The 26942-nt window shown below is 42.2% G+C and overlaps 2 protein-coding genes across 2 annotated transcripts in view; one reads left to right on the top strand and one right to left on the bottom strand.

Moving 5' to 3' along the window:
* Nucleotides 1–170: 170 nt before the first annotated feature.
* Nucleotides 171–3228, top strand: CCN2 (cellular communication network factor 2). Its single transcript, XM_057364382.1, has 5 exons — nucleotides 171–474; nucleotides 575–797; nucleotides 920–1171; nucleotides 1403–1614; nucleotides 1916–3228. The coding sequence occupies exons 1-5, from the start codon at nucleotides 415–417 to the stop codon at nucleotides 2210–2212; spliced, it is 1044 nt and encodes a 347-aa protein (XP_057220365.1). The 5' UTR covers nucleotides 171–414; the 3' UTR covers nucleotides 2213–3228.
* Nucleotides 3229–18147: 14919 nt separating this feature from the next.
* Nucleotides 18148–26942, bottom strand: part of ENPP1 (ectonucleotide pyrophosphatase/phosphodiesterase 1) — a 53223-nt gene continuing 44428 nt past the window's right edge. The window contains exons 20-25 of the mRNA XM_057364381.1: nucleotides 24549–24703; nucleotides 23164–23299; nucleotides 22241–22321; nucleotides 21455–21587; nucleotides 20634–20790; nucleotides 18148–19807 (exon numbers count right to left, since the gene is read on the bottom strand). Coding sequence (XP_057220364.1) covers nucleotides 19640–19807; nucleotides 20634–20790; nucleotides 21455–21587; nucleotides 22241–22321; nucleotides 23164–23299; nucleotides 24549–24703 — 830 coding nt within the window. The 3' untranslated portion in view covers nucleotides 18148–19639. The remainder of the gene's footprint in view (nucleotides 19808–20633; nucleotides 20791–21454; nucleotides 21588–22240; nucleotides 22322–23163; nucleotides 23300–24548; nucleotides 24704–26942) is intronic.

Genomic DNA, 26942 nt, shown 5'->3' with positions numbered 1-26942 from the left:
GGAGTCAGGGGTCAGGGCCGCTCCGGGGCGGCGGCGGCGGCGCGGGGCGGGGCGGGCGGCGCGGCGCGGCGCGCAGGAATGCGCGGAATGTCGCTGTTTGTCCGCGGCCCCATTCAGCCCATTGGCGAGCCCGCGCCGCCGCCGCCTATAAAGGGCCGTCCGTGCCGGCACTCGGCAGTCACACAGCCACTCTCCCGCCGCACTCGGACGAGCAGAGCGGAGGAGAGCGGAGCCGMGCAGCAGCCAGCAGGCACCGTCCGGCACAGCGCCCGCCGCAGCCCCGTCCGCGCCGCCGAGGAGATCCGCCCTGCGGGAAGCTCTCGGCTCACCTCGGCTCACCTCGCCGCCCGGCAGCCCGACGCCGCTGCCTGCCCGCCGCCGCCTCGCCGCCCACAAGCCGCTGACCGCTGCAGGATGGTCCCCAACACCTTGGCCCCCTTGGCCGTAGCCCTGCTGCTCGCTCTCCTCAGCCCGGTAAGTGCTGCCGCCCGCGGCCACCCGCGCCTGCCCCGTCCGGCCGGTCCCGGCAGCGGCTCTGACGCCCCCCTCTCTCTCTCCTCCCCGGCACTTGCAGGAGGCTCAGGGCCAGGAGTGCAGCGGGCAGTGCCAGTGCGGAACGGGACCCAGCCCCACCTGCCCGGCCGGCGTCTCCCTGGTTCTCGACGGCTGCGGCTGCTGCCGCGTYTGCGCCAAGCAGCTGGGCGAGCTCTGCACCGAGCGCGACCCCTGCGACCACCACAAGGGGCTCTTCTGCGATTTCGGCTCCCCCGCCAACCGCAGGATCGGCGTCTGCACCGGTGAGTGGGGGCCGGGGCTGCCGCGGGGACGGGGACAGGGTCCCGCCGGGCAGGGAGCGGGGGAAGCGGGAACTCCGAGCCTGGCGCCCGTCCCACTCACGCTCTGCCTCCTCCCCTCTTAGCTCGGGACGGCGCCCCGTGCGTGTTCAGCGGCATGGTGTACCGGAGCGGAGAGTCCTTCCAGAGCAGCTGCAAGTACCAGTGCACCTGCCTGGACGGCGCGGTGGGCTGCGTGCCCCTCTGCAGCATGGACGTGCGCCTGCCCAGCCCCGACTGCCCCTACCCGCGCCGGGTGAAGCTCCCCGGAAAGTGCTGCGAGGAGTGGGTCTGCGATGAGGCCAAGGAGCAGACTGCCGTGGGACCTGCGCTGGCCGGTGAGTGGGGAGCTCTCTGCAGATGGCAGCCGGGGGAAGGGGCACCCTGCATGCAGGTTGAAGGCATTGGGTTGGGGGGACACAGRGCACCCCAGCAGCTGGAGGGCTGCAGTTAGTGGAATCATCCCATGGRTTTAGTGTGGCTGCCTGAATTTTTCCGGAAAAGGAAGGAGCGTTTAGCAGAGCATGAGGTCAGGCAGTGGTCTCATTTTGGTTTTCTGTCTCCTGCAGCTTACAGACTGGAAGACACTTATGGTCCAGACCCAACAATGATGCGTGCCAACTGCCTGGTGCAGACCACGGAATGGAGTGCTTGCTCCAAGACCTGTGGCATGGGTATCTCTACCAGGGTCACCAATGATAATGCCTTCTGCAGGCTGGAGAAACAGAGTAGACTCTGCATGGTCAGACCTTGTGAAGCAGACCTGGAGGAGAACATCAAGGTAAATACGATTATCTTTATGTATGCTCTRATAGGATGCTTCCATCCGCTAGCAAAAGGCCACTGACCAAAAGYGCAGTGCTGACAGGTAGTCAGTTTCAAGTAGTTTACTTTGAGTTTCACCCTAGTGGTGATCAGTTTACAATTTAATGTCCTTAGTTTTCTCTCATGCTGTGCTATGGCACTGTATAGGACAGTCTGGTCTAATGATAATATAGTAAGGATTCACATGGGTTGCAAGCTTAGTGTGCTGTGTGAAAGCCTGCYTTCTAAACATCTCATATTCACTTCTATCCTAACAGAAAGGCAAAAAGTGCATTCGCACCCCCAAAATCTCCAAGCCTGTCAAGTTTGAGCTGTCTGGCTGCACCAGCGTGAAGACCTACAGAGCAAAGTTCTGTGGTGTCTGCACTGACGGGCGCTGCTGCACACCACACAGAACAGCCACCCTCCCCGTGGAGTTCAAGTGCCCTGATGGGGAGATCATGAAGAGGAAAATGATGTTCATCAAGACCTGCGCGTGCCACTACAACTGCCCTGGAGACAATGACATCTTTGAGTCTCTGTACTACAGAAAGATGTATGGAGACATGGCATAAAGCCAGAAGGAGACGCTAAGTAGATTCTCAACTTGAACTGATTTGCATCTCATTTTGTAAACATGATTCAATAGCACAAGGTATTTAAATCAGTTTTTTTTTTTTTTTAAATTTCAACAAACTGCTCCGTGTGACTTAAGACAATTTTTCTACTGACCCCAAATGGTGGTTTGAAGAAGAACATAAAACGGGCAGTGGGACCGCAGCAAGACACAGCTTCAGAACATGTTGTTTCCTGAGGTGGTGTGATGGGGTGAAGGGAAATAGACAGGAAAAGCAGAATCAAGCAAACCCCTTAATGTGGTACAGCGTGCTTCACCTAGTAGTGCAATTGAGAAGAGACCATTAGCATGTTTGTTGGCGCTGGCTTAGAGACAGCAACAGCTGGAATGCAAACACCCAGCAAAGTGCTAAGTAGAAGGTGTTCTGTTAGTCAGGACAGTAATGTTTCAGCTCTGACACTGGTTCAGATGGCTTGGCCAACAAGAATCAGAATCATGTCGATTAGACTGGACAGCTTGTGGCAGTTAATTTACYTGTTACAAGCTACTTTTTATGAATATTGTAAATACTGTGTGTATATATATTTGTACAGTTATCTAAATTAATTTAAAGTTTTGTGCTTTTGTTTAATGCTTTGAAAGTTCAATGATAGCCTTCTTTTTTGGAACAAGATAGGTAAGATTTAAAGCTTGTTTGACAATGCATTCAAAGCATGAAATAGATACTCTAGTGGAAATTGTTCAGATAGGGCCAAATGRTGAGTTGAGGTCAAGATGAAGTTGAGGTGCCTGTAATGTTACAAAGCATTCGTCTGGCAAGATATTTACCTACTACTTTATAAGACAAGTGTCTTTAAGAAAAATGGCTGTTCTGTAGCTCATCAGTCTTTCCACTTGAGCATTTGTTTCTTTCTTTGACTATGGCTCTTTTTGGACAGTTTATTTGTTGAGAAGTGTGACCAAAAGTTACATGTTTGCACCTTTTTAGTTGAAAATAAAGTATTTATATTTTTTATATAAATGGCTTGGTATTTCATTTACCTTTAGTCYCCACTATTCCTTTATGTRTTTCTTGAAGGGCTTGGYGTTGCACTARATGAAAATCAAGTAATGTGTGGTGGGTTCTTTGTCCAGAAGCACATACACTTAGGAATAAGCTAATGGTTTGCTTTTTCTGKTACTAGTGAACCAACTGTAGCTTGTTACTCTTCTGAGTTTAGAATGGAGGGAAGGGCCAGGCTTGCTTTGCCAAGCCCAGTGTGGCATTGGAAAGTGCAGCAGGTCTYGTGCATCACACGTGGTTTGAAGGGAGCCAGCTGGTCACTGTGATATTCAACTGCTGCTGTAGTACACCCCACAACGTGCTTAATTTCATTGAGGTGTTCCACTGGTTAGAATTTGTTTTCAACTAAGGCAAGGAAAATATTTTTAATTGCTAAAAGCATTGAAGTGTTTCTTGACTCTAGAGTCTAATCCAGAAGTCCAAAATGTAGTACACTTCTCAGAGAAGAGCTAATGTGTTGTATCATAAAAAAACGTAGAATACTACAGGTTGGAAGGGGCCTCTAAAAAACTTCAGACTGAGCTTTCATGCAGAGTAGAGCTGCATGATTTAGATGTAGCTTTACTTGAATTAACACCTAAGTGTGGTATGGTAGAGCACTCTGGTGGCAATTACCTGGATTATCTTCCTGCTTCCTTCATGCTTGCTGACCACGCCAAATCAATTTATGTGACAGTTTTGTGTAAAGGGTCCATGGATTCAAAGCCTTGCAGGCCCGCATGTGAGAAGTATTGTAAGAGCTACACATTTTKATAATGGTCCAAACATTCTTCTTAGATAAGCAAAAACTACTGTAAAGACAGCTGTGAGTCACTTGCCTCATCCCCCTGAAGCGAAAAGAAAAGCTTCAGTCCCTTGCTGGGCCCTACATTAATAACTTTTTTTTGTCCCTTTATTAAGACAAGGAGATTCTTTGAATTCAAAATTAACCTTTGCACTAGAAGTATTAGTTCTTATTTTCAGAAAAAAAAAAAACCACATGCTCTCCAACAAGAATCCTTTTCAGGCAAACAAGTTCAATCTGGAATTTCCTGGTGCTGAAAGAGTGTTAGCTTACAAAAACGTCCATCCTTCCTGAGCACCTTCCAATCCCATTGATTTCAGCTAGCATTAGCAGCAAATCRGTGTAACACCAGCTTTGACTAATTGATGAACAACAGAGCCCTAAACTAATGGGAAGTCAATGGGAGTCTTGCCAATGGCTTCACCAGGCTTTGCTCAAGGTCATAGAAGCATTTTCCCTTCCTCTGAAAAATACAAGGAATTCTCCTGGCATGAGGAAGTGGCTTTTTGTGTCCCATACAAAATAGTTTTGGGTAGCCTCTGGCTCTTATGCTCCCTCTGGCTCTTATGCTCCCTGAGACTCTCCAGCATTTTTTCTCTATTTTCTTTTCCAGGTTATGAATATGATRCAGCCATTCAGTTCACCCTGGAAAYGCTTCAAACATTCGTACAACACCGAGGACTTGTTGCCTGACMGCTACTGTGGCTCCACCCCCAAATAAGAAGAAAACTCTAATTTCTARTTCCAGCAAGGRCAGGATGTATGTGGACTTCATTCAYAGCCATYRCTCCAGAAGCTCTCAGGGTCAGCAGAACAGAAAGAAGCACAATGTACCTGGCAGGTTGGGATTCATGCCCGTAAGAGATGGGGTGTTTCTGGCGCTGCTTAAGCCTGTTGAATAACTCTACTCTGCAGTGTTGTACAAACTGGTATCAGGTRTTCTAATGAATGATGTTTCCTGATAACATCATTCCCATGAGCCTCATGACTGGCCCATGAGATTCACTCTTGCTCTGCTCACAGCCCTCTGCAGTGTGGGCTCTATCCCCAGCACCTAAGCCACACACTTTGTGGCCTCCCTGGCACTGTCCCGCTGGCAAACAAGGCTGGAAGAGAGCAGCAGCTCTGGTTGAGAAGGGCTGCCTGAAAGATACCCACAAAGGGGGTCTCTCAAAGCAGCCCAGGACCACTAGCTATCCTCTGCCTGATTATGTGATGATAAAACCTCCTTGCCTGCCGTCTGACACGTTATTGCACTGTTTCACGGGCCAGCAGAGTGCAGACGGGGTCTGTCAGAGTGTTTTAACAGTGGTTTGCTGTTGCTACTGTGAATTAAAATAAGGAAGTATGCTACATACGCAATTTGTTAAGCAAGTTGTTGCTCTCCCCTGAGCATATCAGGGATCATAAATCTCAAGTATGCATTATAATGAATTGCGCTCCTTTTTCCAGGAGCATGTGTAGTCTTCTGACAGAAGTATACGTTTTACACCGCTTCACAGGTGTTATATCTCTGACAGTWTTATCTCTGAAGGTAAAGAAATTTAAATATTTTGTTGTAAGGTCTCCTAGAGGTGTAGGTAGACATCATACTGCTTGTAAGGCTTTCTTTCAAAGGTATCCTGGGAAAAAGGARCCCTTGTGTGGAATTCATGGCATCTTAAATGATGGCTACAATGTGGGCCTTTCAACCGTAAAGAGGTTTCCTGATTTCATTATTTGTGCCTAAGATGCATAGATGGAAGAATAAAAACTTGAGTTCAAAAGTCCAAAGTCACTTACACAGGAGAGAACACTGGTTCACATTCCTTACAGAATACCTTGTTTGGGAAGTTTGCTCTTGGTTGTTTGCATCCTCAGAAAATCCTACYGTGCAAGTTTGCTACTGTACTTTTAAAATATTTTATTCATATATGAAATGTATATGAATTAATATATATTCTAATTACTAGCTCCTTAAAATGGATCTCCAGCTATATTAATAATATAGTTGCTAAGAATCACTGTAAAGTCAATACCACTTTAATAAAAGGCACTCAATTAAATATTAAACAGGAATTCAAGGTGGCTGGAGACCAGACTATCAAATACTTTGAAATAGTTCTAAGCCATCGTATTTCAGATTTTTGYACCATAACACTTTTGCATGGATTTGCAGCTTAGCTTCCTAACACAATACAGATGTGAACAACAGACACGGATTATAGCCCTTTCATATGAAATAGGCTCTACTCTCCAGATGGAAATTCGTCAGATTCCTCAGAGCTAAGACACATCCAAAAGACACTAGTTTAAGAAGTCTTCAAGAATGAACMACTTTTAATGATCCACAGCCACACAGGAACAAATAAGTCTTTGAATGGTATCCAGTTGTTTGTCTCACAAAGWCGGGGACTCAGCTGAGAAAACTGACTTTTGAACACCACTAGAAATAGCATACTCTTTACTAGATCATTTGTATTTTTTTCATGTAGCATAGCTTTTTCAGACCTCACGCTTGAAGCAAGCCCTCATTCCATTACACCAAAAGGACACTAAATGTAAGAAGGAACAGCAATATTCTTACCTGAACATATCATAATTCAACCWTTCTGACTTTGTACCCTACCACCAAAAACCTAAGTTCTTTAAAAACAGTGCTTAAATGTGGCTTTAACTGATGTTATGCTTTGCCTACATATGGAAGTAGTTAGCAAGGAGAAGTCGGGATGAAATACCAGTGTAAGGCTTTGCCCAAAACCCAWGAAGAATCTGAGAGAGGAAGTAGTTCAGTTAACTTATTTTTCCTCTCATTTTCCACTTTTTTTCCTCCCTGCAGTTCCTTTGATTCATGTCCATAAATGGACATACCAAAAGCCACCACATTCTCACAGTGTTTTTCAGCCTGCCTGGAACCAGGAAATACCAGGAATTTCTTCAAGGAACCTGCTCCCAAACTGTACTAAACCCTTCAACACATTTAGTGTTTGAACAGCRTTTAGAAGCATGACTAAGGTCCCATCTCCACTGCACGATTCAGTGTTGCTGCTGCATCAGAGAACAACTGCTTGCAGTCATTAGTGCCAGCCCTGGCTTTYTCAGCTCTTCTTTGTGCTGGTCCAAGCCCACATCCCCAGAGTAGTGAATTCGGCCCATTCTGAATTGTCCCACCCTGAAACATCTGGCTGCAATACTGTGGCAGGATTCCTCAGCTCCTGTCTGCTCTTGGGGCTGTGCCAATTGTGGGACTATTTACATTTGCTTAATGGTAAGTAAACTCAGCCCTGGTAGTAGTATAATGGTGTTTATGTTGGGAGGAACAAAGCATTTTACAGCCTCCTGAGCAGGACCAAAAGGTTGCTAAGACGGTGCTGCAGTGCTAATACAATCCAGCRGTGCCTCCATTCATTACTCTGCCCCATTAATTGAGCCACTGAAAGAAATGCRCAATCCAAATAAATGTTTGTTGGTTTAAATTAGTCCATTAAAAGCAGGTCTTTAGCAGCTTTCAGCAGCTATGAAATATGTTTTCCTGCTCCTGAGCTGAATGCTAAGAACCAGCTTTTCAGCCAGTTTCCAGGACTCCGGTCAGCCTAGCTAACTGGAATAACTGCAGTCRGACTGGTTTAGACCACCTGTGACCCAAAATCCTAAAGCTAAATTATTTTAGGGGAACTTCACAGGGCTGTGTACCTTGGAGGGCTCCTGGGAGGACAGAGGCTGGCTCCTGTGGCATTTGCTGGGCAATAAGCACTTGCAGGAGCACAAACTGCACAGGACAGGACAATATTCTGCAAACAGCTAAAAGCACAACCTATTACAACTTACTAGGGAAGCGATAAATCAGTGTATTAGGTAAATGAAAGTGAAAGGCAAGAATTTAAAATAGATCTGAAATATTGTTCAAACTTTAGACAATCTGGGAAGGTATTAGATAAAATCTTAATACACAGTGATGTGGTGTTAAGTATGCTTTTACGATTAGGTATTTTTTTTAAGTCATGCAATTAAAAACCCTAAATCTTTACTCTTACCCAAAGAAGAAGAGATTTAATGTATTCTGATGAGGTTCATCTCATCATGAGCTTTCTAATTTAGCATTCTAAGCTCTGAAGGAACTTTCTCTGCCCTAACTCCCAGGCTTTGKTTACATCCCATGCACTGAGCCACTCACTGATCCAAGAACAGGTAGAGCCCAGCCAACATCTCTAATACTCTGCTGCCACACAGCTTCATCCTCAGGTGGAGAGGCTGGCAAGAGGAAAGGAACATAAAATGAGAGAAAACTGATCAGCTAAACAGGTAACCATCCCTCTGGAGTTCAGACAACAAGAGCAAAACAGGAAGATATTACTGTGCAAAGTTTGCACCTTTTTATCAATGAATCAAGAGCAAGAGAGAAATGCATATTTGATGAAAAGCATKAGAATGATTGAAGACCACTACATGCTTAAAGCCAGAGAATAAAAGTACATAGTCTTGCTGAGACAACATCTATTCTCACAACGTTCCAAATTCTGCCACTCTAAAGAAGATCGGTGTTAAAGTTCATTGATCTCAGTAGAAAAGAGATTTGTTTTTTTTTACTTAATGCTCACAAACACCACACATGCATGAGAACAAACATGCAGAGCAATGGAAATAAATAAGAAGTCATATTTGGCCTTTTCCATTTATACATATTGTTCCAGTTCTAGGCTTGTTGTGAGGTTAAAAAGTCTGAGAGCAGTAAGTTGATCAAGCTTCTAAATCTCTTGTGTCAGGAGTTAATGAAGAAAGTCAGCTCATTTTMACTTGGCAACTGCCATGAGTGTCTCTCTGTGGGTTTCTCCACCAACCTCTTAGCTGTAATTGCCCATCTAGGGGAATCTACTCAACTGAGATTTTTCTTCATGATTCAAAAGATTTTATATAATGGCTTAGAAATGAAATATTTCCTTCCTTCCATTGATCCAGCCACAGCTCTATAGCCAATAAGTTGGAAAGAACTACACAGCGAAGAATRTGCCCCAGCCAGTGATCTTGAATGGATCCCAGCATAGGTAAYGCCTGTGAGAAGCCACTTGGGATCAGTGTTTCAAGGGAAAGCAACATTTGGCTTTTCTTGCTGCGTTATGGGTACAGCATTACTGCTTATCCTTACGACCCACAGGAGTACAAAAGAGCACTCTGGAAGTGCCATTTCATTTTTACAGTCATTTGATTACACACACCAGGAAATGCTGTTAGAGAAGAATTGGCAATGTTATCCCACTTCACAGGAGGGTGCCTGACAGGGCTAGTCAACATGGAATACATCTTGTGTAAGGATATTCTGTGAGGATTAACCTTACAGACACACAAGCCCTTACACATGCAGACATCCCCACTGCAGCTTTCTGTATTATGTAGCCATTCTCATGACGATGCAGTTATGATATAAATGTGTCACCWTATACAATATTCTACTCTGCAGATGTCAATATGCTCATGTTACCTTTTTGATAACCATATCCAATGGGGATTTTTAGTTCTGGCTTTCCTGACTTCTGCAAGAATATAATAAGCATGGTAAATTTTGGAAGCACGGCCAGCATTGAGAGTGCAAGGATCATTTGTACCCATCTGCAAGGGTACAAATTTGGTTTTTGTATTAAGAAATAGTGGGCTTTCTACATGCAGAAATAAAGCAAGACTCTTCTATCCTTAGAAGTGCTTTCATTTTCTACAGTCAAAAAGCAAATGAAAGACTATTTGTGTAATGTTTTCTTTGGCTTCTGCATGGCATTCTCCACAGACCTGATCATAAAACAATTTAGAAACAATATGTATATTTGCTAACAACCACACACAGATATATACAGTGGTGTTTTCAGCACAAATCAGAGACAAACAAGCAATGGGCTGATAAAATCTCTTTGTGCTGTATGGTGACTGCTAATTGTGAGAGGCAGCAGGTTCTTCTTCCAAATAGTTTACAGTTGTGCCTAAAATCTCTCTATGATTATTTATTAGACTTCATTAAACCAGCCTTTGAATATTTTTTTCCTCAGTACATCCACACTAGCACAAGTTGTGGGCTAGAAGGACTGCACAAAAACATCCTGTCCTTTAGACAGAAAATAAAGAAACACTGGCATCTGTAGTTTGTCTGTCTGCTTTTCCAAAACAAGGAGGCAAAAGCTGGTCTGTCATTTTAGTTCATGGGTTCATTTAGATAAAAGTGGCTTCATTGATGAGGCAAGTTTGGAGCATGTATTTTCTGTTAGATGATGCTGTTTACAGGAGGTGTAGGAAGTACAGCAAAATATTCTTCTATTTACCCTAGCTAGCACTTAATACCCCACCTGAACCAATATCAGACTACCAGCTCCTGGAACACCAAATATAGCCTATGCTGTCTGTGTCTGCCAGACCTCACGCCGGACCGCAGGAACTCTGCAGGGCTCTTTCTCTGCATCACACTGACATCGTGTGGCTGCTCTTTSGCTCCTGGGCAAACGGCATCCGTGTCAATGAAGCTAAACTCATTGCGCAGTTTTTGGTGGAAAGGATTCGATTTTTCACTTGAAATAATTCGTGCTACTTTGTTACAAGGGATGATGTAAACTAGTCATAGACTTGTTTGGGATCTAGGAAATCTTTTTTATTTTCTCAAAGTGTATTAAAGTAACAGCTACACAGTTCTTCCTGAGCACCATGCTTTACGTAGATATATGCTTATACAGCATCGTTGTTATCTGTGTTAAAGATGTAGAAAGTGAAACACCCAAGTGTGTGGTTAAAATCCCTCTGGAACAGCTTGCAAGTCACAGGATGAGGCCTCCTTTCTCTCCTGCCTTTGGGCTGTTGCCATGCTTTGAACTGGCAGCAGCAGCAGAACAGGAGYCATTGCAAACCCTCCCTGRKCATCCTCTGACTTCCCAGTGGCACCCATCCCAGAGGAACAGATCACTATAAAATGTCACAATACATCACAACAGTCTTCACCAGCAGGTACCTGGAAAAATACTCCTAAAAAGGGGTTTATTTCTTAAAGGAGAGAGTATTTTAATTGTCTTGTTTTTTATCTTGCATGCATCTTAAAAACAAATCAATACTCCAGGGTTAAAGTTTTATGATGAACAGATCTTGCTTTTCCTTCTTAGGTGGCTACAGATCCCCATGTAGGCTTTGGGGATCTGTCAGCAATACTTGTATAATTACACCCCCTCTCTTCCAGTTGACTAATTATGTTACAATAAGCATTTGGGTTGAATTGTTGAAAGGGACAAATTCCCTCCTGACTTCTTCAACGTGCATAGACAACAAGTCACATGCGTTTTGTGTAGGTTTGGTCTGCTAAAGAGGTCTTTGACTCTGATTCTCTGGATCTAACCCAAACATACTGTGAAAAAGCTCTGATCCAGCCCTCTACTTGAGACCCATTAATGCAAAATGGATTTGGACATACAAATGGGCCAGAGGGCTGCTGTGCTCTGGATGTTGTCTGCTTCAGCTGTCAACCGCCCAACAAAATTGAGGAGCAGGGTGTGGTACCTGGACTGCTRCTCTGCTGAGACTCAAAAAAGTGGTAAGAAATGCTGTGTGTTCATAAGGCCCATATCCTTCCTTCGTAAATAAATGTTTTCTACACCTTATTTGAATAACAACTTTATTTGATAGTAGCAATGATGGACTGGCCATTCTTAGTCAGTAAGAACCAGAGATTCAACTGAGATTTGTTTTCCTTACTCTGCTCCTTAACAGCACTCTGCACCTCCTCTGCATGAGCAAATAACCAAGGCTTTTTAGAGACACATATCCTCAGATCATCTTCCTCAGGGTAACAACTTTTAACAAGGGATCTTTTCCAGACCTTTATCAATGCTTTTTTAACTAACCTGGCTGGAAATGCTCATCAAATTTCAGATCCAGCACAGGACCCAGAGGCCCTGAGTATCAGTATCACTCAGTCAGGCTGGTATCAGCAAAATCTCTCCAGTCTCCTWGTGCCACCCCCCTCCTTGAAAAGCAGGCAGGCTTGTGGGTAGCCCAGCTTTGTGCTCACCATGAGCCTGGCKGTCACTGACCAATTTCTTCAGCTTCTAAATCCCTACCAAGAKTTATATTCCTTAACTACCTGGGCACAGGTACTGCTCTCACGTTGCTGGTTTGAGAATCCAGGTTGGGCAAACACTTCCTTACACAATTTGCTTTACACAGAAATCTTTCAGCCTCTTTCTTTAGGTACAAGGTGGTGGTTCAGCAAACAGGTCTGAAATCATATTCAGGTTAACTTCTCTCCTGAGCACTATGTTCCCCATATATGCATTTTGTATTTTGTTTCAGCATTAACACTGATGTTCTAACTGCTTCCAGGATGGCTTTGAAATCTTATCATATGCACAATCCAACAAARCCATTATCTACATGATGTGTCACCTCTTATAGCAACAAAAATGCTGTATATTATGTATCTGAAGAAAAACATCTTCCAAGGAGAGGGCAAAAATAGATGCATGTTTTGTTTCTAAAGATGAGGCCTTAGGAAAGTGTTTGCCATTCACCAAGTCCTCAGAATTTCTTTTATTAACAGTGGAAATTATTTTTTGTCACCTGTTTATCCAAGTCCTTTGGGCCAAAACAACCTTTTGGTTATTTCTTTTTCTCTTTTAGGAAGCTTGTTCTCAGCTGATAGATCTATTCCCTCTAACACACAAAGCACTGCCCATTTTTKATGCCCTTTTAGTAATGGAGCATTTGCACTCTGCTGAAATATGTACAGCTCTGTAATTTTTGTGTACTCTAATACTAAATTCCACATGGCTTTTTCTTGYRTGTAGGGCTWTTTCTTGTAATACTTCAGGTTCAMCATCATGTTTTTGATAAMAAAATTGTTACCTTTCAAAAGCTTKATTTTGGTATRGATGATTCTTTGGCAAATTATCATTGTGAAGGATTCATTGTGGATGTTGTAGAAATCTCCACACTTTTTGTACTCAAGGAAGTTACATGCCAAGAAGCTACAAGAAATCAAGTGCTGAATCTGAACASATATCAATATACTCTGGGCTTGCAGCATATGGGGCAGGGAGTCTGGTGTCATGCTTTTATTCTTCTTGGGGTTTTTGTCGGGTTTTTTGTTGGGCASACAGCAATGGACAACCTGGTTTATATTATGCAATCTGCAAGATGACATCCATTTCTGCAATACATCACAAGAACAATTGGGATTAAGTCATTAAATGGTTGATACAGAGTCACACTGCCCTTCTGGTCTGTTGAAGCCAGCATTGGGAGTTAGCAACATGCATTTTATGTAATTTTAGCTCACTTGTACAAGAAAGTTCCACTGGCACGTTTAATAAACAGGACATACAGTAATTTATATTAAAATAAAAGCTTCCTCAGTGATAGGAAATGATAGCATAACCTTCTGCAGAATTTCGATTCTTTGCACCTCAGTAATTCAGGCTTCCCCACGCTCTTGTCTCTAAAAATTCTACTAGATGTGTTATCTAATTATAAGAATGGAAAGTACTTCATAAGAAGCCTTGGAAAGCCCATTGTTTTCAGATGATTTGCCTGGATTTCTACTGTCCTGGAGCCATGATTCCTGAGCCATGATTCCTTAGAAAATGTACTGAGCAAAACAGAAAATTTCCCAGTTATTCCAGATCTGGCCAGAAGAGRGCCAGACATCACCAGCAAACGCAGCTGCATTCACCATTTCTTCAAAGTAAAATATATCTATTTATAGAGGATGATTAAACTTTACATTTTCATAAACTATTTACTCTGAACACCAGAAACAAGTGTACATCATTCCCTTCTCCAGTGTAAAGAAGCTAAATACAGTTTTAGACCCAGTTACAGGACTGTAACAAAGAGTATAGTTTATTTTTTTTATAGACGTCAGAAGGTACAAGAGTTAAAAATTAAATCATCGCCCTCAAGCAGCACACTTTCTGCCACACAGAAATTCAAAGCTCTGGCACAGATGCAGGATGGCAAAGGTGAGGCCTCCAGCAGAGACATCTGAAGAAACTTAAAGAAATTCCCTGTCAAGCCTCAGGCCATCTGGAGCTAAAGCATGGTTTTGCCAGAATGCCACAGATGCAGAGACTCATAATAAYTAAATGGGAAGTTAACAAATGTGGYAYACATCTACAAGAAGGGCTGGAAGGAGATTTGGGGAACTACATACTTGTCAGTCTGATCTTGGCACCAGGGAAGGTCATGGAGCAGATCATCTTGAGTGCAATCACATGGCATGTACAGGAAAACCAAGGGATCATCCCAGCCAGCATGGCCTTATAAAAGGCAGATCCTGCTTGACCAACCTCCTTTTATGAAAGGCTGTGGACCTTGTTCACCTGGATTTTAGTAAAACCTTTGACACTATTTTCCACAGCATTCTCCCAGACAAACTGACTGCTCAAGGCTTGGTTAGGGGGGCAGTTTGCTGGGTAAAGAGGAGTGTGGATGGCTGAGTCCASAGAGTGGTGGTGAATGGAATTACACCCAGCTGGTGGCCAGTCATGAATGGTGCTCCCCAAGGCTCAGAACTGGGACCAGYCCTGGTTAACAATTTCACTGATAACTTGCATGAGGAGATCAAGTGCACCCTCAGTYRGCTCACAGAYGAGACTTAATYAGKTGGAAATGTCTGTATGGGCAGGAAGGCTCTGCAGAGGGATCTGAACARGCTGGATTTGATSGGCCAAGGCCAATTACAATAAAGTGAAATGCTGGGTTGGCATCTGGGTCACAGCCCTGTGTAACCCTCCAGGTTTAAGGCAGAATGCCTGGAAAGATTCCTGGTGGAAAAGGACCTGGGGATGGATGCTGGTCAGCAGCAGCTGAACATGAGCCAGCAGTGCCCAGAAGGTGGCCAAGAAGGCCAAAGGCATCCTGGCCTGTGTCAGCAACAGTGTGACCAGCAAGACCAGGGCAGGGATCATCACCCCTGTGCTCAGAACKGGTGAGGCCACACCTTGAATCCTGTGTTCAGTTCTGGGCCCCTCACTACAAGAAAGACACTGAGAAGCAAGAGTGAGTTTACAGGATGATGAAGTTGGTGAAGTGTCTGGAGCACAAGTCCTGTGARGAGTGGCTGAGGGAGCTGGGGTTTGTTTAACCTGGAGAAAAGGATGTGACCTTAATGCTCTCTACAACTGGCCGAAAGGATGACATGTCAGCTTTTTCTCCCAGGTAACAAGWGAAAGGATGAGAGGAAAACAGACTGGAGTTTTAGTTTGCATATTAGAAAAATTTCTTCACTGTAAGGTTTGTGAAACATCAGAACAGAGAAGCGGTTACCATCCTTGGAGGTGTTTAGAAGACATGTGGATGTGGCACTTAGTGATGTGGGTTCATGGTAGACTTGGCAGTGCTGGGTTAATGGCTGGACTCGATGATCTTAGACATCTTTTCCAACCAGAATGATTCTGATTCTATGACTGTCAGCCACACCTATGTGCCTTATGGATACGACCAAAAGACAATTCTGCTGTCTTCTGAGCAGCAGATCAGTCTGGAGTTTTGGGGTAAATAAAAATTCTTCCATCTCACTGTATTTCAGTAAATTAAAAATAGAAAGAACTGAACATGCAATAAATGGCAACATAAATTTGACACATGTTGTGGCTGAGGAGGAATACAATAATTTGCAATGGTATCCTCTAAAATCTGTTTCTAGGCTTCCATAATTATTCCAAGTTTGTCCATGGTCTCCATAGCAGCCTTTCCTGAGGCTCAAGGCTGCTGTGGTGACTCACAGTGGTTCAGCGAGGGACTCAAGTCCTTTCCAGGGAGYTGAGTCACAGGATGCCAAACCTGGACTGGTTTCCTGTAGTATAGAGGAGGTTCCTGAGCTAGGGCAGATGTACCACTCACTCATGGTACACAAGCCACCTCAGCGTGGAGCTCCAACACCTCCCAGACATTGCCACAAGGTATGTGAGGGTAAGCAGGAGATGTTGCTGCTGGCAAACAAACACAACTATTTGGCAACTTGTGCTTTAGTAAGTGCTGGACTCACACTGACTGTCCCTAACCTCCTCAGAAGGCCAAAAMCAGCTTACCACAGCCCAGCAGTAAAAGCACTGAATATAGAGCTCACCATGAGCCCTGGGCTGGTTTCCCGAACTCATTAGCGGAGCTGCTGCGGGCACAGAGTGTTACAGCAGCTGCCCTGTGACCCTGCAGCACTGGGAGTTCCTCACGGCTGACCATCCACTCYGGAGTGGTACATTGGGCAACTCCTTCTGGCACAGGTACCTCCTCAGCAACAGGCTTGAGCTTTACAGCGGATTTTGGAAGAAGGGAGGTCAGAAATGAGAACTTTGCTCACAGATGAGCATCCTAACCATAGAGTCACAGACTGARGCTTTCTTTTATATTCTTTCTTGTCATCTGGTCCCCATGATTCTCATTTTCCTGGAAAAGTGGGTGCCCTCCCATGCAGCAGAGGGCTCCTCCCAGCCTGCTGAGTGCAATTTATAACCATGTATTTAAAGGGATAATTTTGTACCTTGAATCTCCTCAGACTAAGGAAAGGCAGGAGCCCAGGCCACCCACTCGCCGGATGACACAGGGCAGCCTTTGGCAGGTGCTTTTGGCAGACAGTTGCGGTGCACTGGGCTGGACACAGTGTTTTAGTGTATCCTGGATGTGTCAGGAAGGGATTTACCAGAACGGGCCTGTCTGAAATACAGACAGATGCTGCTTCATTTTCCTTAAACATGGCAGATCCTGAGGTAAATWAGAGCAAGAAACCCCTAACATTAGTCAAGCAAATTACCTCCCAGTTAAGTGACAGTAGCAGCCAGGGATATAAGTCTGTATCACCTGAATAYCTCTGAAGGCAGAATTCCCCTTGTCTTGTGACACGTGTTGCTGCCAGGCACATCCAGACYGATGACCTGCAGTCTTCTCTGCCTTTTTCACTTGAAAGAAGGCCACACTCCACAACAAAGAAGCAGTCACATTGAGTAATCCTGACACCAGTATCACAACACTGCCTGTGAYACCTTTCAGCTTCACCTACTGAGAATTTTTAGTGGAACCCTGTCAGGGTTTGAAGAATGCTGTTYCCCAGTTTAGTATTCCCACTGAAACWCTCCAAATCCAACGCACTGCTCATTCTCCCCCATTCCCTCCCCTCATCCCTGTGGCAGCATGAGAGGAGAATTAGAGGCACAAAAGGTAAAGAATCACAGGTTAGGAACACTTACAGGAAACAGCAATGAGATAAGAAAACAAACAGTAACAACAGTATTAGCAACAGAGTGCACAAGACAGGTAAGTGATTCACATGTCAATGCTCCTCAATGCAGCCAGCAGGAAAGAACCCAAACTCCCCAGACACACAGCATGTGGGGTGAAGTACTATGAAATAACCTCATGGTCCTGGCCATGCCTGTCCTGGCTACACAATTTACCCCTGCCCCTGGATGGAACCAGGACAAGCTCTAATACCATACACCAGCTGAAACAAAAAACATTTTACACCCAGATACACCAAGCTGTTGGGTTTTTTCAAAACTCAGTTTGATGGTGGCCCATCAGGCTGCAAAAAGACAACCTAGTATCTGCCATCCTGGGCTATCACCAGCACTGGATACCAGGACTAGCACCAGCATTTATTTGTATGGTCTGACACCACCATTACAGATGTCTTTAAAAATCAAAGAAGAAACTAAATCAGCAGAAATATTTACACTAAGATTAAATCAGGATAACTCCCTTCWCTGTCAAGTTGATTTGTCAATTTCTGGCAAAGTCAAATCCCACTAAGCTCTTACCCKCTTGATGATTGTAATGGCCTTCACAACGGATCTCCATTCCAAAATCAAATATCAAACCAGAAGTCACATGCTTAAAGATTCTGTGGTTCCATGTCTATCCAGGAGCTAGGCAAGCCCTCCCTTTTCATTGAAACTGGCATCACTTTAAGATGACAACATATCTACTTGCATTCAGGAGTACCAGTTTAAAAAAAAAAAAAACAAAACAAAAATACCACCTTCACTATCTTTCTTCCTACCTTCCCCTCCAAATAGTGAATGCAAATAACATTCCAGTTAGAGAAATTATCTCCAATTCATAGAGCAAAAAAAAGGGTCACAAACAGCATATTGTTTCTGATGGGTTTATTGGTCACAGGCAATGTTACAAAGCAGTTACACTAAATAATGCTGTCACAGTCCTATCATAATGTGAGGTTGCTACAACACATTTGGATTTCACACAGTGAAACTATGAAAAAAAAATCATGCTTGTAACATAAGATCAAGAAAATACACTTGGTTAAAAGAAAAAATGGTCCCCGAATTTCAGCCCACTCAAACTGAAGTTAATGGAAAGCTTCCTCTGACTTCAGCAGGCTCTGAATCCAGCCTTCAACATGCCCTGACCAAGCTTTAAGGTCAAACGCCTCTCTGCTCAGCTACAGGCTCTTCATTCTTCTGACATACTTGTGCGTGATGTATTTTCTTCTTTTTAAATGAGAAGWACATAAATATGAAATTGACTATGCCAAATTTTAAACATAACAGAGCCAATTTTGGGTCATCAGCTTTAGAGAGTGGGAGAATTACAAAGGTGTTAGTTAACATGTATACTGCAAAAGGAGGGAGTTCCTACACTCCTGAGTGCCTGTAGCAGCTGTTTRTGTAGCCTGAAAGCTTCCAAGAAAAATCATTACCTGCTTTTTCAGAATTTGCATCTCTGAGAGAATCTGCGTTCAAAAATGAGATTTCAAAACCACAGCTGACAAATCACGTACCAAACTGAGAAACACATCTTTACTTCAATGAAACAAAATCCTCTAATCAAATCTGAGTTTAGTGTGAAGTAAGAGAATTACTTCTGGGAGCTTATTCCTGAAATAATTTCTTCTCATTTGCAGATGACTTGATGAATCCTACACCCACTCGTTCAGAGGATGAATGTACAGCATACAAACTGTGCATCCAATTCTCCATCAGTGTTGGAGCCATCAGAGGGCAGCAACACGCCAAGGCTTCCCAGCCCACAGAAATCCTGTAGCCAGGGGTTGCTTCCATGTGGGGGAAGTTTTAATTACCAGTCCCTACCAAACTCAGTATAGCTTCTTGCACTATAATGCTGCATTGTTTTATGAGACCCAAAGCTCAGAATGCAATTCACACTTCAAGGAAAACTGGAGTGAGAAGAGTGCTGTTGTTTAGATTTCAATGGTCACCAAGAATGTGGTTCTTTCGCAGAACTGTATTCGCTAATTTTCTGCATTTTTAAAGTAAAATACTGATCATAACCCATGCTTCATAAAATTCTCCCTCTCCAGTGCATATCAAAGATAACGTTTGTGTTCGTGTCTCAGACTATGATGACCAAATGCTGTTAGCATAATAATGGACATTGTTCTACCACATCCAAGTGGGAATGACAGGAGCGACCATCCTGTGTCACAAGCATAGTCCATCAGGAGTCCCTGAGATACAAATATGGCACCCACTCTCCTCTCTACTGGCATTTTGGTCAAGAGTTTTCAATAAAAGTTCCAGCTTATTTTTTAAAAAAGTTTTTGTTAATTAAAAARAGTCTATTTACAAATCAGTTGTGATATGAATAACAACATTCCATAGGAAAAATCAGACTGTCTCAAAAGTTGGTAAATATGTTTTTAACTGTAAAATGTCAGATACTGGTTGCTTTCTGTCTTGATAGAAGCTGAGTCCAGTAATTAATTCTATATCTCTGATCCGAGCCGTATGAAACTTCATTCTCTCTTCAACCCACATGGACTCAGACTTGCCATCCTATTGGGACAGAGGAGGATAAAAAAAAAAGGGGTTGTAAAACATTTTTTTTTCTGAGATGCATTTGATCTATTAAAAAGAAAAAAAAAAAACATTTTGATGTTTTATAAAGACAGAAAGTGTAAGTGTTGGCAAACATCTAACAAAAGGAGTGTGCAGCATTACACAGTTAGAAGGTTGTCTGAATTTTGTACTTGCTATGACCTGCTCAAGTATACCTGTAGCTGCACCAGTTGGTGATAATGRGGAATGGCAAGTTAGGTCCAGCATCTGTCTACCATCTGTATGATAAAAATATTTCTGAGAGCTGTGTCTGAGTCTAATTCCTTGCTGCAGGATGGGACTGTACACTTTCCACCCTTTTTGCTGGTGTATATGGAGTGAAGCTATGTGCATTCCCACCACAAGGCCAAGTATCTGAACTAGAAGCAACCAGTGCTCTTGAGGAACACCTGTGTCTCCTCCTTCTGGGAATGCATTTGATCTTAGCACTAACCTTCTGTTGTGGGTGACTCTTCTTAGAAGCCCTGCATCTTTCTCAGCTGTTGACTGGATGGTYGCATTACAGAAGTTTGTCTCACATCGATGGTCTCTGCATACTGAATCCTCTCTGCCAGCCCTAAGTTTTGCTCTTTGAACAGATCTATTTTCCMATTTGATCATATTCACAGACTTTTACATAATTCCATTTGCAAAAATATTATCTTTTCTCTCAAGAGGATCATGCAGACTGTACCATTTTTACAGGCTTTGACTAGCTAATAACTGATATCCAACAAATCAAGCCTGACTTCAGGTATTTATGGGGACCAAACAGACCACTTACTGCACAGCTTTCACTGTTGTCTTCTCTGTGAGGGACAATGAAAGACAAGGCATCCAGAGACCCTTCACACTCCAGAGGAGTTTCAGAAGTATTTTTACAGCTAGTTAGCACAATGAAGAAGTGGGTTGGAACTGGAACTTCTGAATTACCAGKGTATCTGAAATACAGAACATCTTTCTGTAAATCCACCAAATCATACTTGCAAAAAAAAAAAGACCAAATGAAAGCAATCACCTATATTCAACCTTAGCAATTCACCTATTTTGTCCAATGAAAACTTAGGTCCAGAAGGAAAATTCCAGATTACTTTTTTTTGCAAATCAAGTTTGGCTTGTAGGCTGATTTAAGTAACAAGTTTGATGAGGTAAAACAACAAACTCCTTTATTAGAAAAATGTGTAAAACTCCAGAGAAGATGAAGAGTTCAGCCCAAGTCCAGAAAACCATCTACCTGCTAGCTTGAACCAATTTTGTTAACTAGAGCAATCAACAACTTGTAGTGGAACACTGCCAGCTCAGGAAGTGTCAGCCATTCACCAGAGAAAAGCTTTTGCCTCATCTTCTCCTAGAGGCAATGGCAAAGTCCTATGTTTTCAGGCTGGCATGCATTCTTCCACATGCAACAGCTTCTCTTACACTTCACCTTCAGATTTAGGATGACACATTTTGAAGGTGCATTTCTCTCTTTGTGCTTGTTGCTTCTTTCATAACTTACTTTAAAAACGGCTTAGGGCCGTTTGTCTGTCTTTCTGAACAACGGTAATAATTACTAGCAGACCMCTAATGGAGGAAAGAAAGGATTAGGATGTGAGAGGTTCTCACCTTTTCAACTTTTCTTGGGTATCATAGAGCCCATCAGAGTCATAATCAAACACAGGACCACTGACTACATTGACACCATTCCTGGCTGCGGCATATTCAGGTAGCAGGTTTTGATGGAAGTAGTTCCATAACACTGAAACACAGCAATGGAATCAGGAAACAACCTTCAGCATACAAGCTGCTAATACAATCTTGCAGAGTACTAATTGGAATATAAACAAACATGATAAGCTAGGAAAATAATAAATTCTACAGGTGGTTGCTGTTTCTAACGGTTGCATCCAAAAAGGCAGCAGCACTCACTGCAGTATGTCCTGACATTGTGGTTTCTCAGTCACCCTAACCACACACTTGACTGAGGMATAGCAATGCTGCTCCCTTGGGACCTTAAGTGTCTTTCCCTTGGAAACCAAACCCGGGAGAGCTTAGAGGAAAGGCCAGAGAAAACCATGCCTTCCTGTCTCATGCCCCACAACCAAACTGACCTGGCTAGCTTGTACACTCACACCTATGAGCTTGTAAGTAGCTAACCTATATAATATTTTAAATTACAATTAGGAGTTCAACAGTATTCCATTATAAGACAGGATATCCTTTTTTTCCAGAAGTACCACAGTTACCCTTCTTTTTCATCAGGAATATGTTTATTCTCTCTCAGCCAACYATTTAATGTTTTCTCTCTCCCCAGAACCAGAGGTCATTTGCACAGTTTGAAAGCAAGCAAAAAACCAGCAGTCTTTTTTTATATTCAACCATGCATAACAAATATGCATAGAAATAAAATACCTTTAAATGCAGKATACATTGGCACAATGTTGCTGGTAAGCAAGGCATCATAGTGAGGTTTCTTTGCATCTGTCAAAAAATCTGAAAGCAAAGAAAGAGCAATTAAATACTTGCATTTTTAAACTTTAAATTTGCACTTCCATGCTTTTAGTGATTGGTGTAATAATACTGACATGGAGCTGACCTAACTTCACTTTCCAAAACCAGTGTGGGTATAAGTGCTGACTTCAGTGCATGCTGGATTCCATCTAAAATAAATAATCTTAGTAGCCTATTTAAAAATAAATAGCCTTAGTAGCAGCAATTACACTTGTCAGATATACAGTTGGCAAATTTTGTGAGATTTAAAAATACCAGAACAGGCTAGTGAATTCTGGGGAAGGAAATAAAATTCATGAGAGTCAGACCAGCTTTCCCTGACTGCAGAATCTAGGCTTAAAGAAAGGGTTCTATTGAAACTCTGCAAATCACATTTGATGCCAATGTTTAAGTCACCTGCTACTTGGTATTCTATGCAGAAAAGTCAACACAAAAKGTTTCCAAATCAGGTCAGCAACAGTTCACAAACAATTTATTCACTTACACTGTCATACAAAGTGAATTTGCAATTTAGCAGCTTGCTGGACTTCACTCAATGTCTACATGTTCCTCCCAGTTTCTTCTGTGAGATGCCACTTGAGAAACCTGATAAGTTTCAAAACTTCTGGRAAATACTAAGTGGCCTTGGACAACCCACTGGATGCTGAAGTGCCTGAAGCACCTGAAATGTTTTCCTTTCTCAGGTRCTCAAGTGAACTGCAGCAACTCAGCAGCTACTGCATCATATTCTGATTAGTTATCAAGAACACCTACAAAAGACTACACGTACTAAATTACAAATCATGTAAATTGGATATGCTCTACAACAAAGGCGAAGTACTTACCCGAAGGAGCAAGAAATCCATAAGTTAGGCGAGGATGATTGTTGTAAAACAAACARGTCTGGTTATGATTCTGTGGAATACGAACATCTTTGTGTAAACAGCTGGAGGCAGCTTCTGTAGAAGAAATCCATTTGTCCTATTGAACAGGAAGAAAGCATCATTGTGAAAAGCTGACCTCCGATAGTTCTTTCAGTATGAGGAACCACAGACCTCTAAATATTTAGCTGCAACAGCTTTTAATAGTTTGAAGGGCTTAACTAAGATGCARGAATTTTTCCTCTTCTGTCAGTGGAAAACAAGCCCTCCCATCCAYTTCATGTATCTTGGAAATAAATTACAGCATTTTAACTGATTTTAACACCTTCCAAAAGAGAATCTAGAGGTGCCCTTTAAAGATAACCTTATTTTCAGACAGACTGACTCACATAATTGACAGATAGATATGTGGGCCACTTGTTACAGTAACTGGTTGCTTCATGTCACTAACCTCAAAATATTTAGGATCAAGCAAATCTTGCCAGTTTAGCTAAATTTCATCATAACAGTCATTATTAAAAACATATTACCCCAGATAATGAAATTTAAAAGTATCCTCTACCATCCTTATTCCTTTTAAGCATTATATGTTTTCTAAATTATTTCTGAATGGGAAAAGCCAATGTGAAAACAGCTTTCATTCATCAGATCAGTGCTCTGCATGGACAGGTGTATTTTAAACATAGGATTCAGGACCACAGAGACCTGATTTATTTYYACTGACCTGGACCTGATTTATTTTCACTGACCTCTTTTTTTTCCCCCAATCAGGACCATATTCTGAGAAAAGGACCATATCAGGGCAAATGAATCGTTCAAGATTGTCCTGAGATTACTTTTTCAAAAGGAACCTGCCACATTACAAACACTGCTTCAAGACCATGAAACCCATGTTAAGACCAAACTCCAACGACAGTGCTGAAGACTGCTGCAGCAGTCTCCTAGGGGTTCTGTATCAATTGCAATGGGTTCCTCACTTCCTGGTGGATCTGCTCCATCTGGAGGCAAAACTGTTTCACCATGAGAAACAGAAAAGAGTCAAAGCCAATCCTAATTATAGTGTAAAGTGAAGAAAAACTCACACAAAATTCTACTTTATATCTTATGAGGTTGGACTTAGTTCCCTGAGAGATAATATCACAGGCTCATTTCACTTGGAAAAACACCTCTAAGATCATCGAGCCCAACCTTTGACTCATCACCACTTTGTCAGCCAGACCATGGCACTAAGTGTCACATCCATTCCTTTCTTGAACACCTCCACGGATGGTGACTCCACCTTCACAAAAAACTGACTGTCAAGATTTTTACTTTTCAAGGCTGCTTCTAATTTTTCTTCTTATACTTACATCTTTGCCAACAGTRTATGTGCTCCACAGAGGCATCCTGTAGTCCCTGCTGTACCCACTCACRTAGCGGTGATGGTAAAGGAGGCAGTAATTATGCCTTTTCTGCAGAACCCTGGGCCGTCCATAGGGCAAATTAAGTTCTTCTGTCTTCTTAACTGTAACAGAAATAGTGCTTATTACTTTTCAATTAATACTGGTTGTTAAGTACCTCTGTTTTTATACACCTAAGGTTGCTTTAATTTTTAATTGCCAGACAAACAGTAATGGGATAACAAATTTTCTTTATTGTATTAAAGGCATAGTTTCTATGTTAAATCAATAAATTAAGTGATGAAGCCAGTATAAAGTAATCATTTAAACTTATACTGCACAAAGTTAGCTTATATTAAAACCACAACCTCTTGCTATTAAAAACAGGAGATAAATTTAAGTTGCAAAGTCTTTGCTGACTTTGTATTTCAATTTAAAAATGTGAGATCCACTTSTATGTAACATTTAGATGGGAGACAAACGAATTCTGGTGATTTGAAATTACTATAGTAATTACATATTCATATGTAAAAATACATTTAAACGACTAACAAATACAGAAATCTATATGAAAAATAAAGTGAAGTACTGGATTGGATTTGGATTTTCAATTGTGCAAGGACTCACTACTTTGCCTTTAAAAATTCAACTATTTTGAATCATTACACAACTGGAATTATAAAGAAGGTGTCAAAGTATATTTTCCATTAAAAAGGTCCCTACCATCCACAAATTATTATACAAATTTTAAGGCAATATATTACATGGGGAAAGAAATTGAGCAATGATGTGCAGGGGTTTTTCCACAGTAATTCCACAGCACAAAAAAAATGTCAAGATTATGACAGATATTTCTCCACCCATGAGGGGAAAACAAATTCATATTTGTTTCACAAAACTAAAAATGCAGTTATAATTTTTTGTTCTTACAGGCTGCCAAGTTATGACAATAAATGCGAGAATATGCAAACTGAAGTAACTAATGAACTCTGCATAATCCTAAGGAGCTTCTAGGCTGGTAACTAAAATTCTTCCATATATGCAATGCTTTTTATAGCTAATTAGTGCTTAATTAATACAATTCATAATGAAATTACTGCTATTAAGACCAGTGCTATACCAGGTCTCACTGATGATTCAGGACAAAATCCTATTGCTTCAAAAATGTAGGTTTGGAGCCTTAAGTTCCTATTTCTACAAAAGAGAACTGAAATATGTTATTGTGCCTGGCCTTGTCATGTTTCTTCAAGGCCAGGTTAAGCAAAGCCCTCAGAGATTTTTAGCAGAGTCTGTTTCAGCAAAAGCCCTTCCACTCTTTAGGGACACCCTATCATTCTAACTGGATTTGATTTTGTTGCTCTCATGAGCATGACAATACTGAAAGACTTACTTTAAAAGGGTTCTGGGACACGTTTTAAAATTATGATCTGTCRTTAGTGGAAAAGATTCAAGAAAGCTCTATCCACTCTTTGTTTCAGGACAAACGACACAAATCAAGAGAAGCCTTAAATTAGCTCTGGATAAGCAGCAAGTACTGGATCCTGCCCATTACTGGCATTTATGACCATCTCTTAATAGTGAGCTGGAGTGGGATGTTGCCAAATATAGTTTATCTGCATAAAAAATGCAAGGTTTCATGAAAATGCATGAGGCAAGATCTCTATCAGCCTATTTCTGACAGCCAAATATTCTTGATATAATCTTTTAAGGCATTAGCACTAAGGGCTACATTCCACTTTAAACTTACAGTTTTCATTATTTACTTGCTGTTTTATCTCTTTCATGTTCAAAATGGTTTATTTTGTTTTATGAGTCGTGAGCACATCTACAGCCTTGCAAACTGCAGCTTAAACGCAGCATGTGTTTGTCCAATGAATGGAAACAAAGAATAATGAAAACAAGTAACAGCTCAAGCCCACACAGCAACTCAAATGTAAATTACTCCTCAAGCCTCATTAAAAGTGTGCTGCCATTRTGATATAGTTTTTTGCATTGATTTCTTATCAGGCACTTCCCATTACACCACTTTTCCTTCCCATTCTGGAATGCTYATTACTTCAGTGCTAGAAAAGTCCAAAGTACCAGAACACACATGCCATAAAGATACACATAGAAGGATACGCATTTATTTGAGAACAAATGGTTCAGTAAGACCATATTCAAAAACATCAGAATCATAGAAWGGTATGGGCTGGAAGAGACCATAAAGACAGTCTAGCTCCAACTTTGTCAAGAGCAGGGACATCTTCCACCAGACCAGGTTGTTGAAAGCCCCATCCCACCTGGCCTTGCACACACTTTTGTGGATGCGGCATCCACAAATTCTCCAGATACGACTATAGCTCCAGCACGTATTTCAATGAA

This window comes from Malurus melanocephalus, unplaced genomic scaffold (genome assembly GCF_030028575.1).
Source record: "Malurus melanocephalus ecotype Western Australia unplaced genomic scaffold, MMel_1.1 scaffold_38, whole genome shotgun sequence".
Classification (NCBI taxonomy): Eukaryota; Metazoa; Chordata; class Aves; order Passeriformes; family Maluridae; genus Malurus; species Malurus melanocephalus.
The sequence above is the reverse complement of the archived record's forward strand: the minus strand, read 5'-3'. Positions and strand labels throughout refer to the sequence as shown.